This window comes from Salvia splendens, chromosome 4 (genome assembly GCF_004379255.2).
Source record: "Salvia splendens isolate huo1 chromosome 4, SspV2, whole genome shotgun sequence".
Lineage (NCBI taxonomy): Eukaryota > Viridiplantae > Streptophyta > Magnoliopsida > Lamiales > Lamiaceae > Salvia > Salvia splendens.
The window spans coordinates 22,194-41,465 of NC_056035.1; the positions used below are offsets into that span (position 1 = coordinate 22,194).

The following is a 19,272-nucleotide window of genomic DNA, read 5'->3' on the forward strand; positions in this document are numbered from 1 at the left end:
AAAATTAGAAAGTGCATATTCTTGTGGGACGGACTAAAAAGGAAAGAGTGCATATTCTTGAGGGACGGAGGGAGTAGTATTTGGGACGGAGGGAGTATAATACTACTCCCTCCATCCCAAAGAAAGATGATCCCTTCCTAAGACAGCACGAGATTTTATGCAGCGTTATTTTAAATGTTAAGTAAAGAGAGTAAAATAAGAAAAAGAGAATAAAATAGAGATAAAAGTGTTTTTATTTTCAGTAAATAGTCATTTTAGTTATGACAAACCAAAAAGTAAAATGAGTAATTTTCAGGACCTAAGTGATCACAATACAATACACGAAATTAAGAGATTAGCATTTAGCAGCAAATAATGTCACAATTAGTACTCCATTTGTTTGTGTTTTAGTGATAAGTTGAGAAACCAGTTCTGTGCATATCATTCTCGCCAAATGCACATCTTCTGTGGGGCCTCAACTGCCACAGCCTCTCAATAATACATTATCGTTTCCTCGCCTCCTACTTTCATCATTGCAACATATAATCATTGACAGTTAAACAATGCATAATATAACTATCATCATTATATCTGCCCATTATGCATCAATCTCATTGTCAGCACCAAATAATATTTTTATGTGGCACAGAAAATAACAGCACCTACCTTTGATCTACAATGTCACAAAATTGGTGGCTCTTACTGTTTCACCTGTGATCTACAATGTCACAAAATTGCTATACACTAACTCAAGAATTTTGTATTAACCTTCCTGACGATATACTTACATGGTACAATACCATTTAACACATAAATCTTCTTCTTCAGAGCTACAAATCCTTTGTAAACTACATACAAACTAAACAAAACTCCTATCCATGAATCTGTTCATAGCAAGAAAAAAAAATCAATTATTGATAGTAATAACTCTAAGGAAGCACTCTTTAGTTGAAATACCTGTACAACTTTTCGACTCATTCTAATAAACTATACTACTCCTCAGAATAATCATGTATCTTAAGTAGGGTACTTTGTAAGAAAGTGCATCAAATCAAAACACAAGTAGAACCTATGTTATTATAGATGTTAACTTCTTAAGGAAAACTTAGAAACAGCAATACCTAGCCATGTCTTCGTTTATGAGTTTTGATGGTACTTGTCGAAGGAGCCCTCTTCATGGATGGTTTCATCACTGAATCTGACTTCTTTGAAGATATAAGAGCTGAAGACAGGAGGGCATCAACAGCTTCGCGCTGTTGTTTCCTTTTCTTTAATGTATCACTGAGTGTTTCAGCATGATTAGAAGCTTGCACTTCACCCTTCCCCTTGACTGTTCTCTCAGAAGATGATGTACCAACTTTCACGTCCGGTGGCTTATTGTGCTTGATAGTTTTTGAATGCACTTCATCAGCAACTGCTCTCATATGTTTTTTACTTCTAGTAGCCTCCTTTCCAGTATTTGTTGAATGCGTCCTAACACTGTTATTATTGCTCTCCTTTCTAGCATCAGCTCTTACCCCCTTAATTTGCTTATTATTATCTCTGAATCTGGGGCTTATATCAGTCTTCTCTTTATTTTCTTGCAATTCCAACGTTGCACCTTTAAATACTTTGTAGTCATTGTTTGGAATTTTATCAGAGGCCATCTCCTTAGGATCCAAAAGCTTTGTTCCCCTTCTATCTCTGCTCCTTCTTTTGACATCTATTGCAGCATCCTTCCCCAAACAGGGAAGTTCTTGACCATCCCTTTCCGGTGCAGTATCAACGCATTTTCTCTTCCTTTCAGAAGTATATTTTACAGTTTTCTGCAACTTAACATGCCCCCTTGCAGATTTGAGCCACTCATCTTCCTCGAACTGACTAGTGAAGGACTTCACTGCACTTGTTCTAATTTCTGAACTGAACTTGGGTATCAAATTGTATGGCTTTCTAGCAGATACAATCAAATTTCTTTGTTTTGCATCTTCTAAAAGAGCTGCCCAGGTCTTGTTTGTCCGTAATGTTCTTGCATTACCAAAAACCCAAAGAGAGAATTTAGCCCTAGTCAAAGCTACATTCATCCGTCTAACATCAGCGACAAATCCAATATTACTACAGCTGCCTCTAGGTGTTTCATCGCAGGATCCAGATGCTCTAACAGTAGAAAGTAGCAGGATATCAACTTCTCGCCCCTGAAAACCATCAACTGTATTAAATTCCATATCAGAGGTAATAGAAGATCCAAAGGCACTGGTGACCCGTGAACGTAAAAGTGACAACTGGCGCTTGTAAGGTGTTATGATGCCAATTCTTCCACCCCAGAATTCAGATGGATAACTGTCAAAATAACAATATCTTGATCATACCAGTCACTGAAAAATGAGAATCCAAGAGCTGAAAGATTGAATACCTTTTTCTAAGAAATCGCAACACTTCAACAGCAGCATCAGCCTCAGACTCATTGTACAGGGAGAGAGATGCAGAGTTCTTACTACGGAGCTCCAGACCATCAATGATGTCAAAAAATACATATGGCCCAAGGCACCGAGTCTCATGGAATGATGCAGCTCTGCCAGACATCTTATCTCCATTCTGCAATTTCCCCTCATAGAAATGCAAAGAAGGAAACTGACAAATCTCTGGATGCATCCTATACTGGTAATTTTATAAATACTGTCACTGTTAGTATACAGCTAGCAGAAAAAGGACAAAACAGAAAGAAAACGAAAGGAACATTATACTATTAAGCATAGAGGTACTGTAAGATGGAAAATGGATAAATATTTTCAACATCATTGCAAGATGGTCCTTGGACTATTAAGCATACAGGTAACGTAACAGCAATCAATATTTGTCAAGCTGAGTCGCAAAGCTACAATATGAACACTAATTCGTCAGCAGAAGACACTAAAATAAAATAATTGACTGCTTTAAAATCTGAGTTTCAGCAGCGTGAAATCCATTCTTAAATAGTGGACCTCGCCAGTTTGATAAAAACAAAGAATATTACAGAAACTCCTGATTATAGTACAAGAAAGGTATATTCATAGGCTTTTATGCAGCTTATTGGTCTCCTGGAGTTAAAAATGGAAAATCAGGGAGACAATTAACATTGACAGTATAATCCAGATATTTGGGCTACCTGTTGGGTGAGCATGATTACAGGATGACCTGCCCGCTGCAGTCTTTCAAACATGCTGCACTGGAACATGTATTTGCTAGCAACATTAGATAAAACTGTGGCAGGAAGCTGCTTTGGATCACCAACCTATCCAAAAGAAGCGAAATAGAATTCAATGATGCTTAGTGTTATTAAAAAGACAAATTAATTAATGCTCAATCATGTACCATGATACATTTGGTTCCCCTCGATTTTAAGAGCTGAAGTGGAATCAATGTGGTAGGTTCCAAGGCCTTAAGGAAAGCATAAGAAAAAAAGGCAGTTGAAATTCAGAATAGGAAAAATGTACAAGGATAAATGAAGATTGAGCAAATTACAGAGATAAGACAAGTCAAGAAAGGGAAAAGTAAGTACTTGAGCAGCTTCATCAATCACAACAGCATCAAATAGAGTGGTTTCAGATGCATTGATGAATTTATGGCTTGATGTAGATTCAGAGCACACCCCGTATAGATCTCCACCGCAGCCACTTATTGTGGTCACCACAACTTCAGCCTCCTTCAATATAGCATTCCGAAATTTATGTCTTAGGACTCTCATTTCTTCGTTGGCCTTCCTCTCTCTCGCCTGGGCACTGGCAAGTTCTGTATACATGGCTTTCTTTTTTTCGTATAACTGCCTTAGCTTTCCTTTCAATTCGGCATCAGAAAATATCTTGCCATCTTCAAGATCTCCTTCCATGAAATTTTTAACTTCAGAGTTTTCTTCCTGCCAGCTAGCCTGCTTGGCTTCATAGTGTCTTATCTGTTCCACTAACTTTTCTAAATTAGTACGCAGTATAGTTAAAGAATCTGCAAAAGTCCCACTATTTTCATCATGTACATTTCTCTTTTCTTCGCCTAAACGATTTTCAACCAGTGTATCGATGAAGAAGGGAAGAGAATTTGGATGCACTGTCTTTGCATTACCAACCCTCACAATATATGGTTTGTACCTCTGTCCATCACAACCATAAAGACCTTCATTGTATATCCTTGCAACTAGCTCATCAACTGCAGCATTAGATTGAGCACAAATGAGAATTCGGCCTCTAATGCCATTTCCTGTAGTTCTGTTATTCTTTTCAACATCCTCATTTAATTGTTTAGCCAATGCTGCATCCTGCCAGGCTCTCGCAATTGCAGCGGACTGACTGATCCTCTGACTCGTGCTAGAGCTACTACATGCTGATCCACCATCTCTTAATCTTTTGGAATCATTTATTTGAGAGACAGCAAGCAGACTGCTAACAATGGCAAGAATTGTTCGGGTCTTTCCAGTTCCTGGTGCAGAAGTAGAAGAAAGAATATAAACAAAGGGGTAACCCAATTATCTATAAAAAAGAGCACATATATACAATAATGAATAACCACACACCTGGAGGTCCCTGTATGAGAGTCAACTCAAAGTCCTTTTTCAAGTCAAACAGTCCAGTTGCAAGACTGATAGCCTGCAGCTGACTGTCATTATATGATGACTTAAGAATCTGCTGCAGAGGTTGAGGGAGTTTACTCATACTTTGAGTTTCTGCTTCATATTGACTAGAACGCCAATTGACCGGGTTCAAGATTATTGGAAGTAAAGGAATTTCCCTTATTGATGACAATGCCTGGAATTCTCGAAGTTGAGGGGTAATGGACATGATACGACTAACATACCACTTGCTTCTCTCCGTAAGAAGCTTTCTAGCTCGCTCGAGTCGAGGACATGCTTGAAGATACAGTCTAATAGCTAAGATACTTGACCTTCTTTTGTTGTCTTTCTCGCGTCTTTCAACCTAAGACCAAGCATAGCAAAAGCAAGATACAGATAATACTCAGACCATCAATTTCAAGCAAATTTGTCAAGCTCACAGTTAACCTACCCATAGACAAGCATAGAAGAGAATTAGTACCAACACAACTATATAACAGCAGGCTCTTAAGAATAAAATGACATGACTGTTTGGATAATAATTAATGTAACTAAATACACATCACTGTTTTATAACAAGAAAGCACTTGATAACATTCTGTTATATCTCGCGTATATTAGGCAACAACTAAGGTTGTAGAAATCATCTAAATAGCAAAGGTTATCCACATTTATTTCAAGTATGGAATACCTTTCCAACAGTGTGTATATCACCGGTAGAGTTCTGTAGAGGTTGTCTAGTAAGTAAAATGAGATCATTTTCCGACAGGCTTCTAGATCCGGGGGAATTATCTTCATCTTGTACAAAGCGAACGACATGGAAATCATCTATTCTCTCAACAGACAGCACAGATAAACTACCACAGCACAGTTCCTCAGAAGAAGTCATCTCCTGGTAGGAACTCTGTAGTTGCGCCTTGAATTCTTCCAGAACCAAGGGCCGGAAAATTTCAAAATACCCATCAGATGATTCGAAACAAACAGGAACTTGCTTTAGTTTGCCTAATCTTTGAGAGTTTTTCTCAGTTCCAGAAGCTAAACCAACAGCAACAAAGAAATCCAACTCTAAGATGGGTTTGTACCAGTCATCAAGTCGGGGGGGCTGAAATCTTTTCACTCCACCTCCCAGCCTCATAGAGCCCGGCCTGCTCTTTTGAGGCACAGAAAGCTGGATAACTTGTCGTTTAGGACCAGAAATGATTGGCTTCATATTTAAGGGCTGTTGACGTTTTGGTGGTTTGAAAAATGAGAACTTCCATGCATCATCGTCTGCATCACCTACTACTTCTTTTATGATTCCACCACTAGCTTTTGGAGCTTTATTACTCTCCTGATTTTTCCTTGCAGAGGCAATACTTAAATCATTAAAGGTCTTGTTACTTGAAGATACTGGAGATGTTGATGAGTCCCTTCCTCTGGATTTCACAGCTCCATCTGGTACTTTCTTCAAACTTGAACTATTCCTTGGTGGGAAATGATTGTGTACACCTTCTCTTGTTTCAATTTTATCCTGCTTACTCTCTGATTGCTCTGCTGGAACAGGGGATTGAGATGTTTGTACGCTTCCAGTAATATCCAAATTCATTTCCTGAATAAGATCAGTAGAATAAGAACCTATCTGAAAATCAGCCTCTGAGGAGACCACCAGACCACCAGGGCAGTCAACATCTTTCTCTTTCAAGTCAGCTTTCGACTCTTCTCCAGCTGTGTTTGTACCAGCATGATCATCATAATATGTAGTTTTAGTCAGCCAACTACAAGAAACCCCCACGTGGGCAGAAGCATCAGATTCCTTCTCAACATCAGAAAGAATTATAACATTGCCTCTCTCCAAGTCAGCTATCGACTCTTCACCAGCTGTGCTTGTACCAACATGATCATCATAATATTTAGTATTAGTCAGCCAACTATTAGAAACCCCCAGGTGGGAAGAAACATCAGATTCCTTCTCGTCATCAGAAAGAATTATAACATCGCCTCTCTCCAAGTTGACCAATGGCTCAGAATCTAGGATATCATTGTCAGCTTCATCGACTAAGACTGACTCTTTCGATGGTGCAAATTGTGACCGACTAACAGTTTTATTCAATGCAGAGCACTGTTCTTTTAATGAAATAGAAAGACGTGCTACATGCTTGCTCACTTCATCATTTGAAACTTTTTCTGCACTCAAAACAAAGATGTCATTGAATGCATAGTGATTTCAAACTGAAATCAACAAAAAGCATAATAATATCAAACTGAAAAACTCACCACATGAAATAAGTTTCTCAATATCACTAATTGCTGAAGCAGATTTATCACTGCAAACCATTCTGATTTGACAAAGCATATAAGATAATGTTTGTTTCCAATATCTAACCACAACAGCAAGTGATGATTTCCCCCAATCAGCCAGATCATGAAGCCACTTCATGCTATCAAAACTGTCCAACATTATGCCAGAATTCTTGGGATGTCTTTCAAAAAGCACAGGGATGACTTCAAGAATGCGGATGCAAGTCATCTGAAACAAGATACGGAGAATAACTTTAGTATTATTTTACTTATAGCAGACATTTACAGCCTTTAAGAGCAGAAATACGAGTCAGAGGAACAAGAAACTCAGGTGTATTTAGGTACTAAAAACGCAGCAGAAATTCACAGAGAAACCTGGTCACAAGTTTAGTTGATTAAGGTTCCAGAAACAAGTCAATGGAAAATCTCAAATAAAAGGAAATATTCATGATAATAGACTACATAAGGTTCTTCTTGACTCAAGCTATGTATACCGTTTCATAGCTGATACATGCATCTCATGGAAATATTCAATTTCTTCAAAGGCATGACAAAAGCTCAAAATATCAATGAATATTCTTGCTAAAATAAACAGTTACAAGGGAAATGCTTAAACTAAAGAAATGAATCAGGTATATTCCAATAATAGCTAGTACTATGAGAACCTGAGATAATGTGTAATCGGTGAATGTCTTGCCTCCATCTAAGCATTTCAGTATTGAAGGCCAGGCTGCCTGTGACAGTAAGCAGCTAAACTTGTTCCACCATGCGGAGTTAACAATTGATGAATATCCACCACCATCAGAGTGTGAAGATTCAAATACAGGTTGCTTTCGAAATCCACCTTGAGAAGAAAACTGCGAAGTGTCGGCAACATCTGACGAATTTTGAGATTGGGTTTGAGCAGATGGATTTCCTTCTTTAAGCAATTTGCATAAGATGAAGAATAGGTGATGTAAAGTCGAAAAGTTAGACAAAACAGAATCCAACTGAACCTGAAAAGTATTTGGTAAACCTACATCAGCACACCATACAATGTGAATTTGTATTGGTTCCTAAACTTCAGAAGTTGTATCTAGAGCAGCAATTGGATGAAATTCATTCAAATCTCTCTCTAATGAAAGAAAAGACAAGCATTCATAAACAGGTGAGCCAATTATTAACACTAGAATAAGAAATAATGAGTTTGGGTTCATGCCATCAAGGACCTTTCTTGTGTTGTGTTTATGACTATGTCTTATATTTACATCGTTATCATATAGACACGAAATAAAACGTGATTAAATGAATTTCCACCTATAATCAGAAATAATGTGGAAACCTACGGTTTTGTGTGAATAAGAATTTGTTCTCTTCATAAAGACGTCTTTTAGCAACTATTCAACTGCAACATTAATGGAAAAAATTATCCCAGTCAAGCAACCTCTATTGGACAAGTCATTACTCCAGTGCACTTTATCATTTGCAAGCAAAGTCGATACCAATATGGAAAGAAAGACACATGTGGGAATATATCATTACCAATTTCAGAGCATGTCTCAGTCCCAGAAGGATGGATAACAAGGGGGGTGGTGTGGAGCAAAGAAACTGCAGACCGCAAGTAAGGCCCCGCACATTTGAAACTTGTTCCAGAATCAGCCTACCCACTTGCCTGGCATTCTACAACAATGAGATAAATTTGCTCACAACTTTAGGTAAAAATCATCAATTTAATATCAAAAGCAAATAATATCATTATTCATCAATCATATTACATCATTAGGATCCAGAAGTAAGAGAATCAAACTGCTGCTCATCATGGGCTCCCAGATCCACTGTTTTCTAAGTTCTGCTTGTTCCATTCTAATGGTATAATGTCTAGTTAACCTGCATTGTTTCTCCACTGGGCAATCTTTAGAACTTCATCACATAAAGCAAGAAAAACCCTATATGCACAAGTTGTATAACATGATCTCTAATAAGAACATCTGATATAAGCCACTAACCTCTTGAAAGTCCTAACTAAAGGGCGGCACATTGTTGAAGTCCTAATAGAGTTTCTAGACTCTGTTCCATCCCCACCATCATCAGAACCTGATGGGACCTTCCACCCCAAAAGATAAGATATTTCTGGCGCACGTGTGACCAACCAATTCCGTATAGAAAGAGACATTTCTGTGCTATCTTCAGTCTCTATCAGTGAAAACCGAGATAATGTCCAAATAACAGCCTTAGAAAAGGATAATGGGAGGACCAATGGATCGATTTCAACTAACACATCAAACCATAGCATGGGTACACACATCCAGCTCCCATCTACCTGTGACACAACTTTATGCTGCAAAGTGAACTCTTTCCAACAACTAGTATCCTTCTCTTCCACGTGGAGACCAAACAGAATCTCTTCTTCATCATCTGCATCACCAGAATTAGTAGTCCTGATGGGTTTATCACTGGGATGCAACTGCCCATTTAATATTACAGAGATCAATGCAGACGCATCCGACACTACAATAGTTTGAATTAGATCAATTGCAGGTTGCCGAAGAGGAGTGTGAAGAGATGTATCCTTCAGAGAGGACACAAGAGAAGGGCCCCTGTGAATTAACATAAAGGAGAAGAAGGAAAACTTAATACCAAGAAAAGTCATTGTCTAAATGTATGTTAAAAGTGTCCAAATCATGACAAAGTTAAATTATTTCTCTATGCATCTATAATAAAGCACCCAGACATGTTCCATAGAGATGTACCACATGTGCGCGCATTCAGAAGGAGGACAAGGAGGATCCATCCTGTAACCTCGGAGAATAATGAAAAAAGCAATCTGCATAAACAAGAGAAGGGGCAAAACTTGAGAGAGATATTACAGGAACCAAAAAATAGCATGCTGTATGACAGATGTCATGGAAGATGGAAAGCAACCTGACTAGCCTTTTTCCGCATCAGTATGCTAAAATTACTGCTCACAGGAACTTGATGTAGGAGAAAGTAAAGAAAATGCCTTCTCTGTTTTTCATGTTCTCCATCTTGCAGAGCTTCAAGAGACTGGAGGAATGATATAAATATTATAGGGAATAAATCATCACTCCAACAGTGTGTTCAAAACAATGAAAGAAGAAGAGAGAGAGAGTCTCAAGCAAACATGTAGAACCACAAACATGCCTGCAAGAAAGGTTCGAAAAGATCAAAAATTTCTTTGTGGCTTTTCTCATTTCTGGTATGGAAACATTGACCAAGAAGTGTATTTCTCATAACACTAGGAGACAGTGTAGCTCTCAACCATAGTTTACAACCTGTGTAACAGAAATACTAGGTCAGTAGGTGCCAATAGTTATAGCAAATAAATTTACAAAACAGTGAAAGGATCATATACCTAGCTTCTCAAACATTAGTCTCAGGCAGTTAACCGCATGAGAAAACTCGATTGAATCATCGCTGATATGGTTCAACACAATACTAAGAAAAATGGGATACCGATCTAAAATCCCTTCTTCAAATGCTTGAGGCTCTAGAAACCCCACCCTTCAAGATACAGAATGAACCAAATCATTACTGCAAAAGAGATAGATTCCTAAAGATATTCACAAAGTAAACCAGCTTCTTCTTACAATGCTTTCATTCCAAGCCACACAGTTAATTGGTCCAGTTGAACCCTTGGCCTTGCAGTCTCAGGAGCGGTCTGCACACCTTCTGTTTCCAATATGTACATGCATTTCTTGAGTAAATACTGCAATGAATCCAAGTCTGTCGATCTTCTGCGTGAGATAAAGAGGAAACACACAATTTCCATAAGGTTTTTAGGAACTCCATAAACAAGTCAGCATACTGCAACCTACAAGGAACACCTCATTCTCTCACTCATCTAGACACAATCTAAAAGCTGGTGAATCATAGAGGAACAAAGTAAACATAATCATATGAATCAAATGGTCAAAATACTAAAAATATGATACAGCAAAATTTCAATACAATGAAAAAGGCACCTCAATTTACCCATGTGCCCAGCCAAGAGAAGACCTATAGATCGAACTCGTCTGCTTTTGAAAAAAAGCAATGCATAAACTCCCTGACAACACAATAAGAAAAGGAAGAGAGGATGGTTCAGTTTGATTGCTGCAGGACAGCAAAAAGGGATATACTATAGAACAAAAGGAATATATGAAAAAAAATGATGGAAGGACAAATCAGAACACTTGTAATTAATCATACCGGATACTGTTGGTGCCCATCTAATGCCAGATCATGAGAATTATCAACAGCTTCAATAAAAATTTGAAACTCCATGGCCAAGTATTGGTCATCGAGCATTACAGGGAACATCAAAACCTTATGTTAAAAGAACAGGGTTAATGACAAGGGTGAGTTTCAAGATTCATTACTGCTGGTGAAGGAAGCATTGATCAGACAAATAGTGTATCATGTATAAGAAATTACAGTTTATTTAATTTTTATGGGTACACATATCATATCATGTTCGCAATCGGACAAAATGATTTTGCCTGTATAGACCGTGAAGATCATCTCCAATACCAATTTTCGTTAACATAGATATCATTAAAAGAAAGAGGTGATACACTGAGAAAAGAGAAATTCCACATATCATATCATGTTCGCAATCAGACAAAATGATTTTTCCTGTATAGACCGTGAAGATCATCTCCAATACCAATTTTTGTTAACATAGATATCATTAAAAGAAAGAGGTGATACACTGAGAAAAGAGAAATTCCATGTAATATTTGTCAAGTGCTGCCAACATAATCCAATGGTCCAACCAAGTTGCAAATGCATCGAGCAAATTCAGCAAAGAAGCTTAAGAGCATAAAATAGATGTAGGAAAATAAATTTGACACATGGATAGTTGTTAGTGCTGGTACACTGTACACGAAGTAATTAATTCAGCTGAATGAAAAAATACGGAAAAGTACATCTTTGAAGTCCTCAAATCAATGTGGACTAAGTTGTAGAATATATGATACTAGCATAAAGGAAACATCAGCAGCTTAGAGCTTACTGGCATAAGTTTTAATATGGCATCAATTATAAGCAGGTGGTGGAACTCTTTACTGAAAATACTCAGATCAATTACTTGCAATATGTTGCATGCTATATCATTTACCCATAGTGGTTAAACAATACTCCATCCGTCCCAACTCAAGTGATTGACTTATTTTCGGCACGTGTTTTGTGAAAATGATAATAAATAGTTAAAGTGGATAGAAAGTAAAGTAAGAGAGAGAATAATGTAGCTCTCTTACTTTACTTTCTCTCCACTTTAACTATTTAGTTCTCCCTTCATCCCACTCAAGATATCCACATTCTTGAGTGGCACGGGATTTCAGGTGGAGTAAGTAGAGAGAAAAAAGTAGCTGAATAGTTTAATGAGAAGAGAGGGGAGAGAGAGAGAGAGAGAGAGATTTATTTCCAAATATAGAAGGTGGATATCTTGAGTGGGAAAAACTAAGAAGGAAAGGTGGACATCTTGAGTGGGACGGAGAGAGTATCATTTTTCCAACTTTACTTCTACATTTTTTACTCACTTACTTTACTTTCTCTACACTTCTAATGTTCTACATTCAGTATTATTTATTAGGGATATCTGGCAGAGTATCTGGCATGGTTCAATTTAATACTCCCTCCGTCCAAATCTAAGTGGAGCAATTCTAATTCGGCACGAGATTTTATTTAGTGTTGTTTTGTGAGTAAAGTGGAGAGAATAAAGTAAGAGAAAGGGAAAAGGTATAGCAAGAGATGTTTCTATGTTTAGAAATGTGTCATTTAGAGTGGGACATCCTAAAAAGGAAAATGTGTAACTTAGAGTGGGACGGAGGGAGTACAAGTTTAACATCTTAGAAGTGTTGTTTGACCTTTCTGCCAGCACAATCGTAGTGCAAATCTGATCATAATTTTATTGGCTAATCTCACAACAATCTTGCAACTTTAAAATGCCAGCATTGATTTCTGTCTTTTAGAGTTGGTGATTTTTTTTTTAAACATCACTTTTCTTATTTCTGTATAGTGTCCTTCTCCTATATATATTTGGGAACTAACCATCCCTTCCCTTTCAAGTCTAATCTTGTTGTGTGAACATTTGAATCAATCATCTAAATAAATTTAACAAGAGAAACAGTAAGTCCCAGTTACTCTACGCCATATTTAGACTAAAAATGACAAGTAAAGGAAAAACCAAGACTGGGTGTAAACAAGTACCTCGAACATAACACTAACAACTTCTCCATAGTCACATGACGCGTCATACACCCCTCTTGCTATTCTATCATTGAGATCCTTGAGGTGGGTGGTTATCCGCTCTTCATCAAGCACATGCAGTACATCTAGTAGAGGACCGATACAGCTTGGCTCATATTCATTTTGATACATCTCTTGTGCCTGATGATGCTGGTGAATGCATAAAGTGCACCCTCTCATTTCTCCTGAAATTCTTTTCCACAGGAGCTTGAGAGGAGAACCTTGGGATCCGTCCTTGAGAAAATTGTAAAATGTCTCGAGAAGAGGCCCCATCAGATCCCAATAACCACACCAAACGTGATCGTCTATTGCCAGATGTATCAAGAAGTTGAAAGCGTCAGAAAACCTGGATATGGAGCATTGTTAACAAGAAGTTAAGTTGCTTACACTCGAATGCCAAGTTCCCCTTGTTAGAGGTCAAAGCAAATACCATGCAATATACCAAACATTTAACAGATATCAAATGTCAATAATTTTTTTTTAACAAGAACATTGTTTCCCCAAAATCAAGGTACCATACACGACTCCACTGATTGTTAGCAGATCGAAATGGGGGGCAAAAGGGCGGGAGGGAGAAGAAGTAACCATTGTTCTTTGAGCTGGCGGAGACGACGACGTTTGACGGGATGAACGGCTGCGTCGTCGTCCTCTTGCTCGATGATACTCCATCGCTGCAACAGCTCTTTTCTGCTGACTTCGGCTTTCTTCGACATCGTCCTATTGGAATTATAGGGTTCCCCTTTTCCCGCGAACGGAACAAGACAATGAATCGTTGATGGCGGGCGGAACTTCCTCGCGCGGGGAACCCAAAACAAACAATTTTCGTAAGGGATAATTGTCTTAAAAATCACCAACTTTGCCCAAATTCCAGGTTTTCTCAAGATCTTTAAAATTGGAGTATAAAGTCACCAACTTTGCAAGCCGATTTTCTATGATAGTTTTTCCGACGAAAGAGAGAGCTTACGTGTCGTTTTTAATTGACGTGGCGTCTCGTGGCGGCCGACATGGTCAAGCATTATTGACTGTGCAATAAAATAAAAAAATAAATTTACAAAATAAATTTAACAAATGAAATTAAAAAAACAAAAAAACCCCACCCCACCCCCAATTCGCCCCCAAATTTTGTTAACCTAATTAACTTAAATTGAGGAGCGAGCGACGACGACGGCCAAAACACCATCCAATCGACCAGCGACAGTGAGGCGACGACGACCACGACGACGACGAGTCCATAGGCTTACCTGCAACGGCGACGGACGGGCGACGACCTGTGCGTAAGGTTTCCTCAACATGGAGATGTGGTCGGGTTTCTTCTCATACAAGCCGAATCCGAACCCGTAAGTATATCTTTGCCTTTTTTACTGCAAAAGCGTTTGGTCGGTCCCCAGTTTAGTTTACATTATCTTGAAAATGATTTGGTTGTGTTGTTTGATTTTTTCAGCAAGCCTTTTCTGCTTCGGATTTACCATGGAGGGAATTTCATTCCAGATGGGAAGATTTGCGAGAAATACATAGGTAGGGAAATGTGGGAAGGCAGTGGGTTTGATCCAGATAGATTTTGTTACTTCGACCTAGTGGATGAACTGAACAAACTACGATTAGATAGCTGGGATAGACTTAGCTTCAAGAGAAAATGGGGAATAGAGTTTATTAATATCAAAAGTGATGCAGAGGTGATGTTAATGCTGAAGTTTCTGACCACAGTCAAGGAGCAAGTATCTGATGTGTATGTTGTGGGTGGGAAGAAGGGTGGCCTAGAGCACATTGATGAAGATCAATCCGTGGGTTGGGGGGACACTATGGGTGATGAAGCTGTAAGGCATCGAGTGGTTGAGTTTGAGTCAGTGAAAATGAGTAATGTTGAGTCGGTGAATAAGAGTAAGTCTATCACAAGGAGTAGAAAGGAAACAACTTCAAAGGCTGGCAAGTTAAAGTCAGTTTCTACCCAAGATATTGTGGAGAAGAGTGTTGAAAGTAGTGTTAAGAAGAGTTTGTTCCAGTCTTCCCAGAAGTCAATGGTTGAAAGTGTGGGTGAGAGGGTGGGGGATAGGAATTCTGCAGCTAAGGAGGTTGGAAAGAGTGTGGGTGAGGATGTGGGAGGTAGGGATTATATAGCTAAAGATGTGGGTAAGAGTGTTGTTGAGGATGAGGCATATAGGAATTCTGATGCTGATGTTTTGGGTGAGGATGTGGGAGGTAGGGATAATGATGCTGAGGATTTGGGTGATGATGTGGGAGCTCTAAATGAATATGTGGGAATGAGAGATAGAACTGATGAGAGTGTGGGGGATAAGACTGATCACAGTATGGGAGTGGGTTTGGGATATGATAGCGAGGATGATGAGAGTTATATACCATCTTCTGAAGATGAGGAAACTGATGGTGACATGGATGATGAGGAGTTGGTGTCTGAGGATGAGGAATACACACAGGGAAGGAAGAAAGTAAAAGAGAATAAGGAGAAAGAGTTTGTTGTTACTGATGACATCTTCTATGGCTTAGTCAGTGGAGGGAAGAAAAGTGACTATGTGTCTGAGGATGAGAATTCTGAAGAAGGTGATATATACTCTAGCTCAACTGATTCTCAGGATGAAGGGAGAAGAAGGTTGGAAAGGCATGCAAAAGTGATGTATGATCCACGGTGTGATCATAAGAATTTGAAATTGTGTCTTGGAATGGGATTTATTGATGGTTTTCAAGCAAGAGATGCTCTGACAGACAATGCAGTTGAGAATGGTTGGGAGATTCATTTTAAAAGAGCAAGTAAGAAGGCATTTGAGGCAGGTTGCAAAAGTCCTTGCAAATGGTTATGTTATGGCAGTCTAGTGAAGATAAATGGTTCTGTAGTAATAAAGAAACTTGAACCAGAGCACATATGTCCTAGGGCTATGAGAAATAATATTGTGACCTCTAATTGGATTGCCAGAAAATACTTGCATGTGTTTAGAATTAGACCAGAGTTCAGTTGCAAGGAGTTGGGTAAGGACTTGATGCAGCGGTTTGCATTTGATGCAACCAAGTGGAGGTTATACCACTCCAAGAGAAAGACAATTGACATACTGAGGGGAACAGTGGATGCTCATTATGCTAAAATGAGGAGCTATATTCTAGAGTTGAGTAAGTCTGACAGAGAAGGGAGGTTTGAACTACATGTAGATGTAGGTGTTGTTTTCAAGGCAGTGTACATTGGTTTCAGTGGTCTAAGAAAGGGATTCAAGGAGGGATGTAGACCTGTGATTGGTCTAGATGGGGTTTTCCTTAACACTTATCTTGGTGGGATATTGCTAACCGCTGTAAGGACTGATGGGAACAATCAACTGTACCTCATTGCTTGGGCAGTGGTTGAAGCTGAGAACGAAGTTTGCTGGACTTGGTTCATTAAAATTCTTGCTGAAGAGTTGACATTGGGTGAAGGAGTAAGAGTTACCACTATCAGTGATCAACAAAAGGTATATACTATTCTAACTTATTTGTAATGTTGTCTACTTTGTTATTTGTTGTCTGTTTTATTATGCTGACACTTACAATGTTGCTTGCTTGATAGGGACTTGAGAATGCATTACAGAGTCTACTTCCATTGGCTGAGCATAGAAACTGTGCAAGGCATATCTATGCAAACTGGAAAAAAACACACAAAGGTCCTCTGTTGAGCAGCTCTTCTAGAAGCTGGTTAGGAGTACTTACATGGAAGAGTATGAGATTGCTTGCAGAGAGCTGGAGAAGGAAGATGGCCAGGCATATGCAGATTTAATGGCCAAGAATCCAAGCAGATTCTGTAAGGCATTTCTAACCCCTGCCAACTGCTCTGATGTCATTCTAAACAATGTTTATGAATGTTTCAATTTCTATATTATGGAGGCAAGGAGTAAACATGTGTTAGACATGCTATATGAAATGAGAACCAAACTAATGAAGAGACTTTATAGAAAGGGTTTAGAAATGGAGAGTGCTGGGATCAATTCAGTTGTGTGTCCAAAAGTGAGGAAAAAAATAGAAGCTATGGTCTATGAAAGTAGAAACTGTACCACAATTCCTGCAATTGGGAGGAAATTTGAAGTTAGTTACTTTGAGGATAGGTTTGTAGTGACTCCTTCCTTAAGGCAGTGTGGGTGTAGGAAATGGGATTTGACTAGCATCCTTTGTCTTCATGCATGCGTTGCTATTCATTTCCTCAAGCAGAATGTTGATGATTATGTACATGAATACTTCTCCTTGAGCAAGTACAAGTTGGCATATGGATTTGGGTTGCCAGCACTGAATGGAGAAAAGCTCTTGCCTCAGGCTGAGGGGTACCCGGTTGTACCTCCACCTGTGAAGAAGATGCCGGGCAGGCCGAAGAAGGTTGGAAGGAGGGATCTATTAGAGAAGGATCCAGCCAGACCCAACAGAATGAAGAAGATATGTGTGATGACATGCCAGAAGTGTTTCCAAGAAGGCCACAACTCCAAAACTTGCAAAAAAGAGCCAGTAGAAGTGCAACCTAAGCCAAAGGTATTAAACTCTAGTTTTAATCAACATTTAGCTCAATTTTATTACTAATTTTTACTAACATTGCAAGTTCTCAACTTATAGGCCAAGATGGGAAGGCCTCGCAAGACACCATCCGTTGCAGGAAGTGGTACCACCGCAATAACGGGGAGAGGTGGAAGAAGGGGAGGCCGCACTGGAGGACGTGGCTGAGGCCGTGGATGAGGTGATGGCTCAATCCCCACGCAGCAAAGCAACAACAGCAATGGTTGAAGATGGTTGAAGACCACTTATGTGTATTTGGAATTGGGAAATAATTGTATTTAGAAGAAAACAATGTGTTTTGTGAACACCAAACAATGTCTTTACAATGTATTTTGGGAGCACCAGACTATATGTGATTGGGTGCTATTTTATGTGTAAACCGTGTGTGTAGTGACACCAAACTTATATGTGTAAACCATGTGTTGTGTTGCACCAAACTACTATGTGTAAACAAGGTGTATTACACCAAAAAACCAAACGCATATGTGTATTTAACCCTTGTCTTTGCAAACTTACATCATACCAACAATTCCATTACAAAGTTTCTAATGCTTATAGCTTCAAATGGTATGCACTTTAACCATCGAGAAAGGTAGCCGAAGGAGTAGAGTCCCAGAAGTAACAATACGTTGCTTTTGAACTCATAACTCAATGCATTCATAGGGGAAAAATCACTACAATGTTCTTGGTTCCGTAGTGTATTACATTGGAGTTCAACATGCATAGACTATTACATTGGAGTTCTATTAGATAAGCTACAACAATATCCAAATCCCGATACATAAAATGCAAATGACAACCTTCAAGTTCCGGTTTTGACGCTGCAAATCTGCGACAACACCTTGGAGTGCTTCAACTTCAGCGGTTTTGGAACGGACGCTCTCGTCAAGTGTATCCTGCTTAGCAAATCTATCTCTCAATGCTCTTTGCACGTTGTCCCTATCCATCTTCAATTTTTTAAAGAAGTACTCTTGATTCGGTGACAACGATGGATCAATTCAACGAAAGAATTTGCAATCGTCCTCCTTCTAGCCTTGGCAACGATAGAAGCGTCGTCCGGGATTGGCATCCGTATTTGATGTCACCACATCAGCTTCAATGTCGTGATCACAGACAACCACCTCAAACCTCGGCCAAGTCATTCTGCTCATTCTGCTTGAATTCTGGGAAGAGGTCGACATCCTACACCAAAACCACAATCATCCTGAACTATTAACCCAATTGAAGATTCAAACCACAGTCATGAACCCTAAATCTGGATTAAACATTAATCTGGAACCCTAAAACCAACACCACTCTAAATTGCAAAATTCGGGATTACAAAACCACAATCACGAACCCTAAATACAAATTGTCAATTGCACATTCGAAATCGCCCAATCCAACCAAAAATCGGGAACCCTAAATTCGCATATTCAAAGTTGAACCCTAAATTGGGATTACAAGCAAGCGCTAAATTGAACCCTAAATCGAACCCTAAAACCAACAAAATCAACCGCATGTTCAAAATTAGGGATTTCAATTGTGAATTCTCAAAAAATGGGCTTTGGAGCCCTAAATGAAGCTAGGATCTTACCTTGTTACGGGTTAATCGTTCGCCACAAATGGAAGGAAAATCGAGATTGCAGCAGATTTGTAGGATGAATCGCGCTTTGGTAAAGAAAATCGACAGTGGGTGGAATCGAGATTGCAACGATTTGATGAGTGTTCAAAGTTGGGTTCAA

General features: G+C 38.9%; 1 protein-coding gene across 2 annotated transcripts; it reads right to left on the reverse strand.

Annotated features, from left to right (window-relative positions):
* Positions 1 to 215: 215 nt before the first annotated feature.
* Positions 216 to 13,830, reverse strand: LOC121797669. Of its 2 annotated transcripts, none has more exons than XM_042196314.1 (22): positions 13,622 to 13,830; positions 12,998 to 13,382; positions 10,997 to 11,113; positions 10,771 to 10,853; positions 10,396 to 10,542; positions 10,161 to 10,309; positions 9,950 to 10,080; positions 9,710 to 9,832; positions 9,538 to 9,611; positions 8,794 to 9,384; positions 8,563 to 8,674; positions 8,330 to 8,467; positions 7,474 to 7,803; positions 6,785 to 7,037; positions 5,223 to 6,694; positions 4,496 to 4,895; positions 3,494 to 4,401; positions 3,307 to 3,372; positions 3,101 to 3,226; positions 2,369 to 2,613; positions 1,101 to 2,295; positions 216 to 500 (listed from the first exon to the last, which is right to left on the reverse strand). In XM_042196314.1, exons 1-21 carry the CDS (start codon positions 13,747 to 13,749, stop codon positions 1,101 to 1,103), a joined length of 7,173 nt encoding a protein of 2,390 aa, XP_042052248.1. In that variant the 5' UTR covers positions 13,750 to 13,830; the 3' UTR covers positions 216 to 500. The 2 variants fall into 2 exon arrangements, with proteins under 2 accessions (XP_042052248.1, XP_042052247.1); XM_042196313.1 differs by lacking the exon at positions 216 to 500 and adding an exon at positions 720 to 863.
* Positions 13,831 to 19,272: the final 5,442 nt, after the last annotated feature.

What these genes read in the sequence shown, in the direction of transcription:
- LOC121797669 (XM_042196314.1), bottom strand. Translation starts at nt 13,749, where the DNA reads ATGTCGAAGAAAGCCGAAGTCAGCAGAAAAGAGCTGTTGCAGCGATGG. An exon ending in TGAGACATGCTCTGAAATTG is followed by an intron (nt 7,804 to 8,329) that starts GTAATGATATAT and finishes AATACTTTTCAG; the next exon opens with GTTCAGTTGGATTCTGTTTT. An exon ending in TTGCGATTTCTTAGAAAAAG is followed by an intron (nt 2,296 to 2,368) that starts GTATTCAATCTT and finishes TTATTTTGACAG; the next exon opens with TTATCCATCTGAATTCTGGG.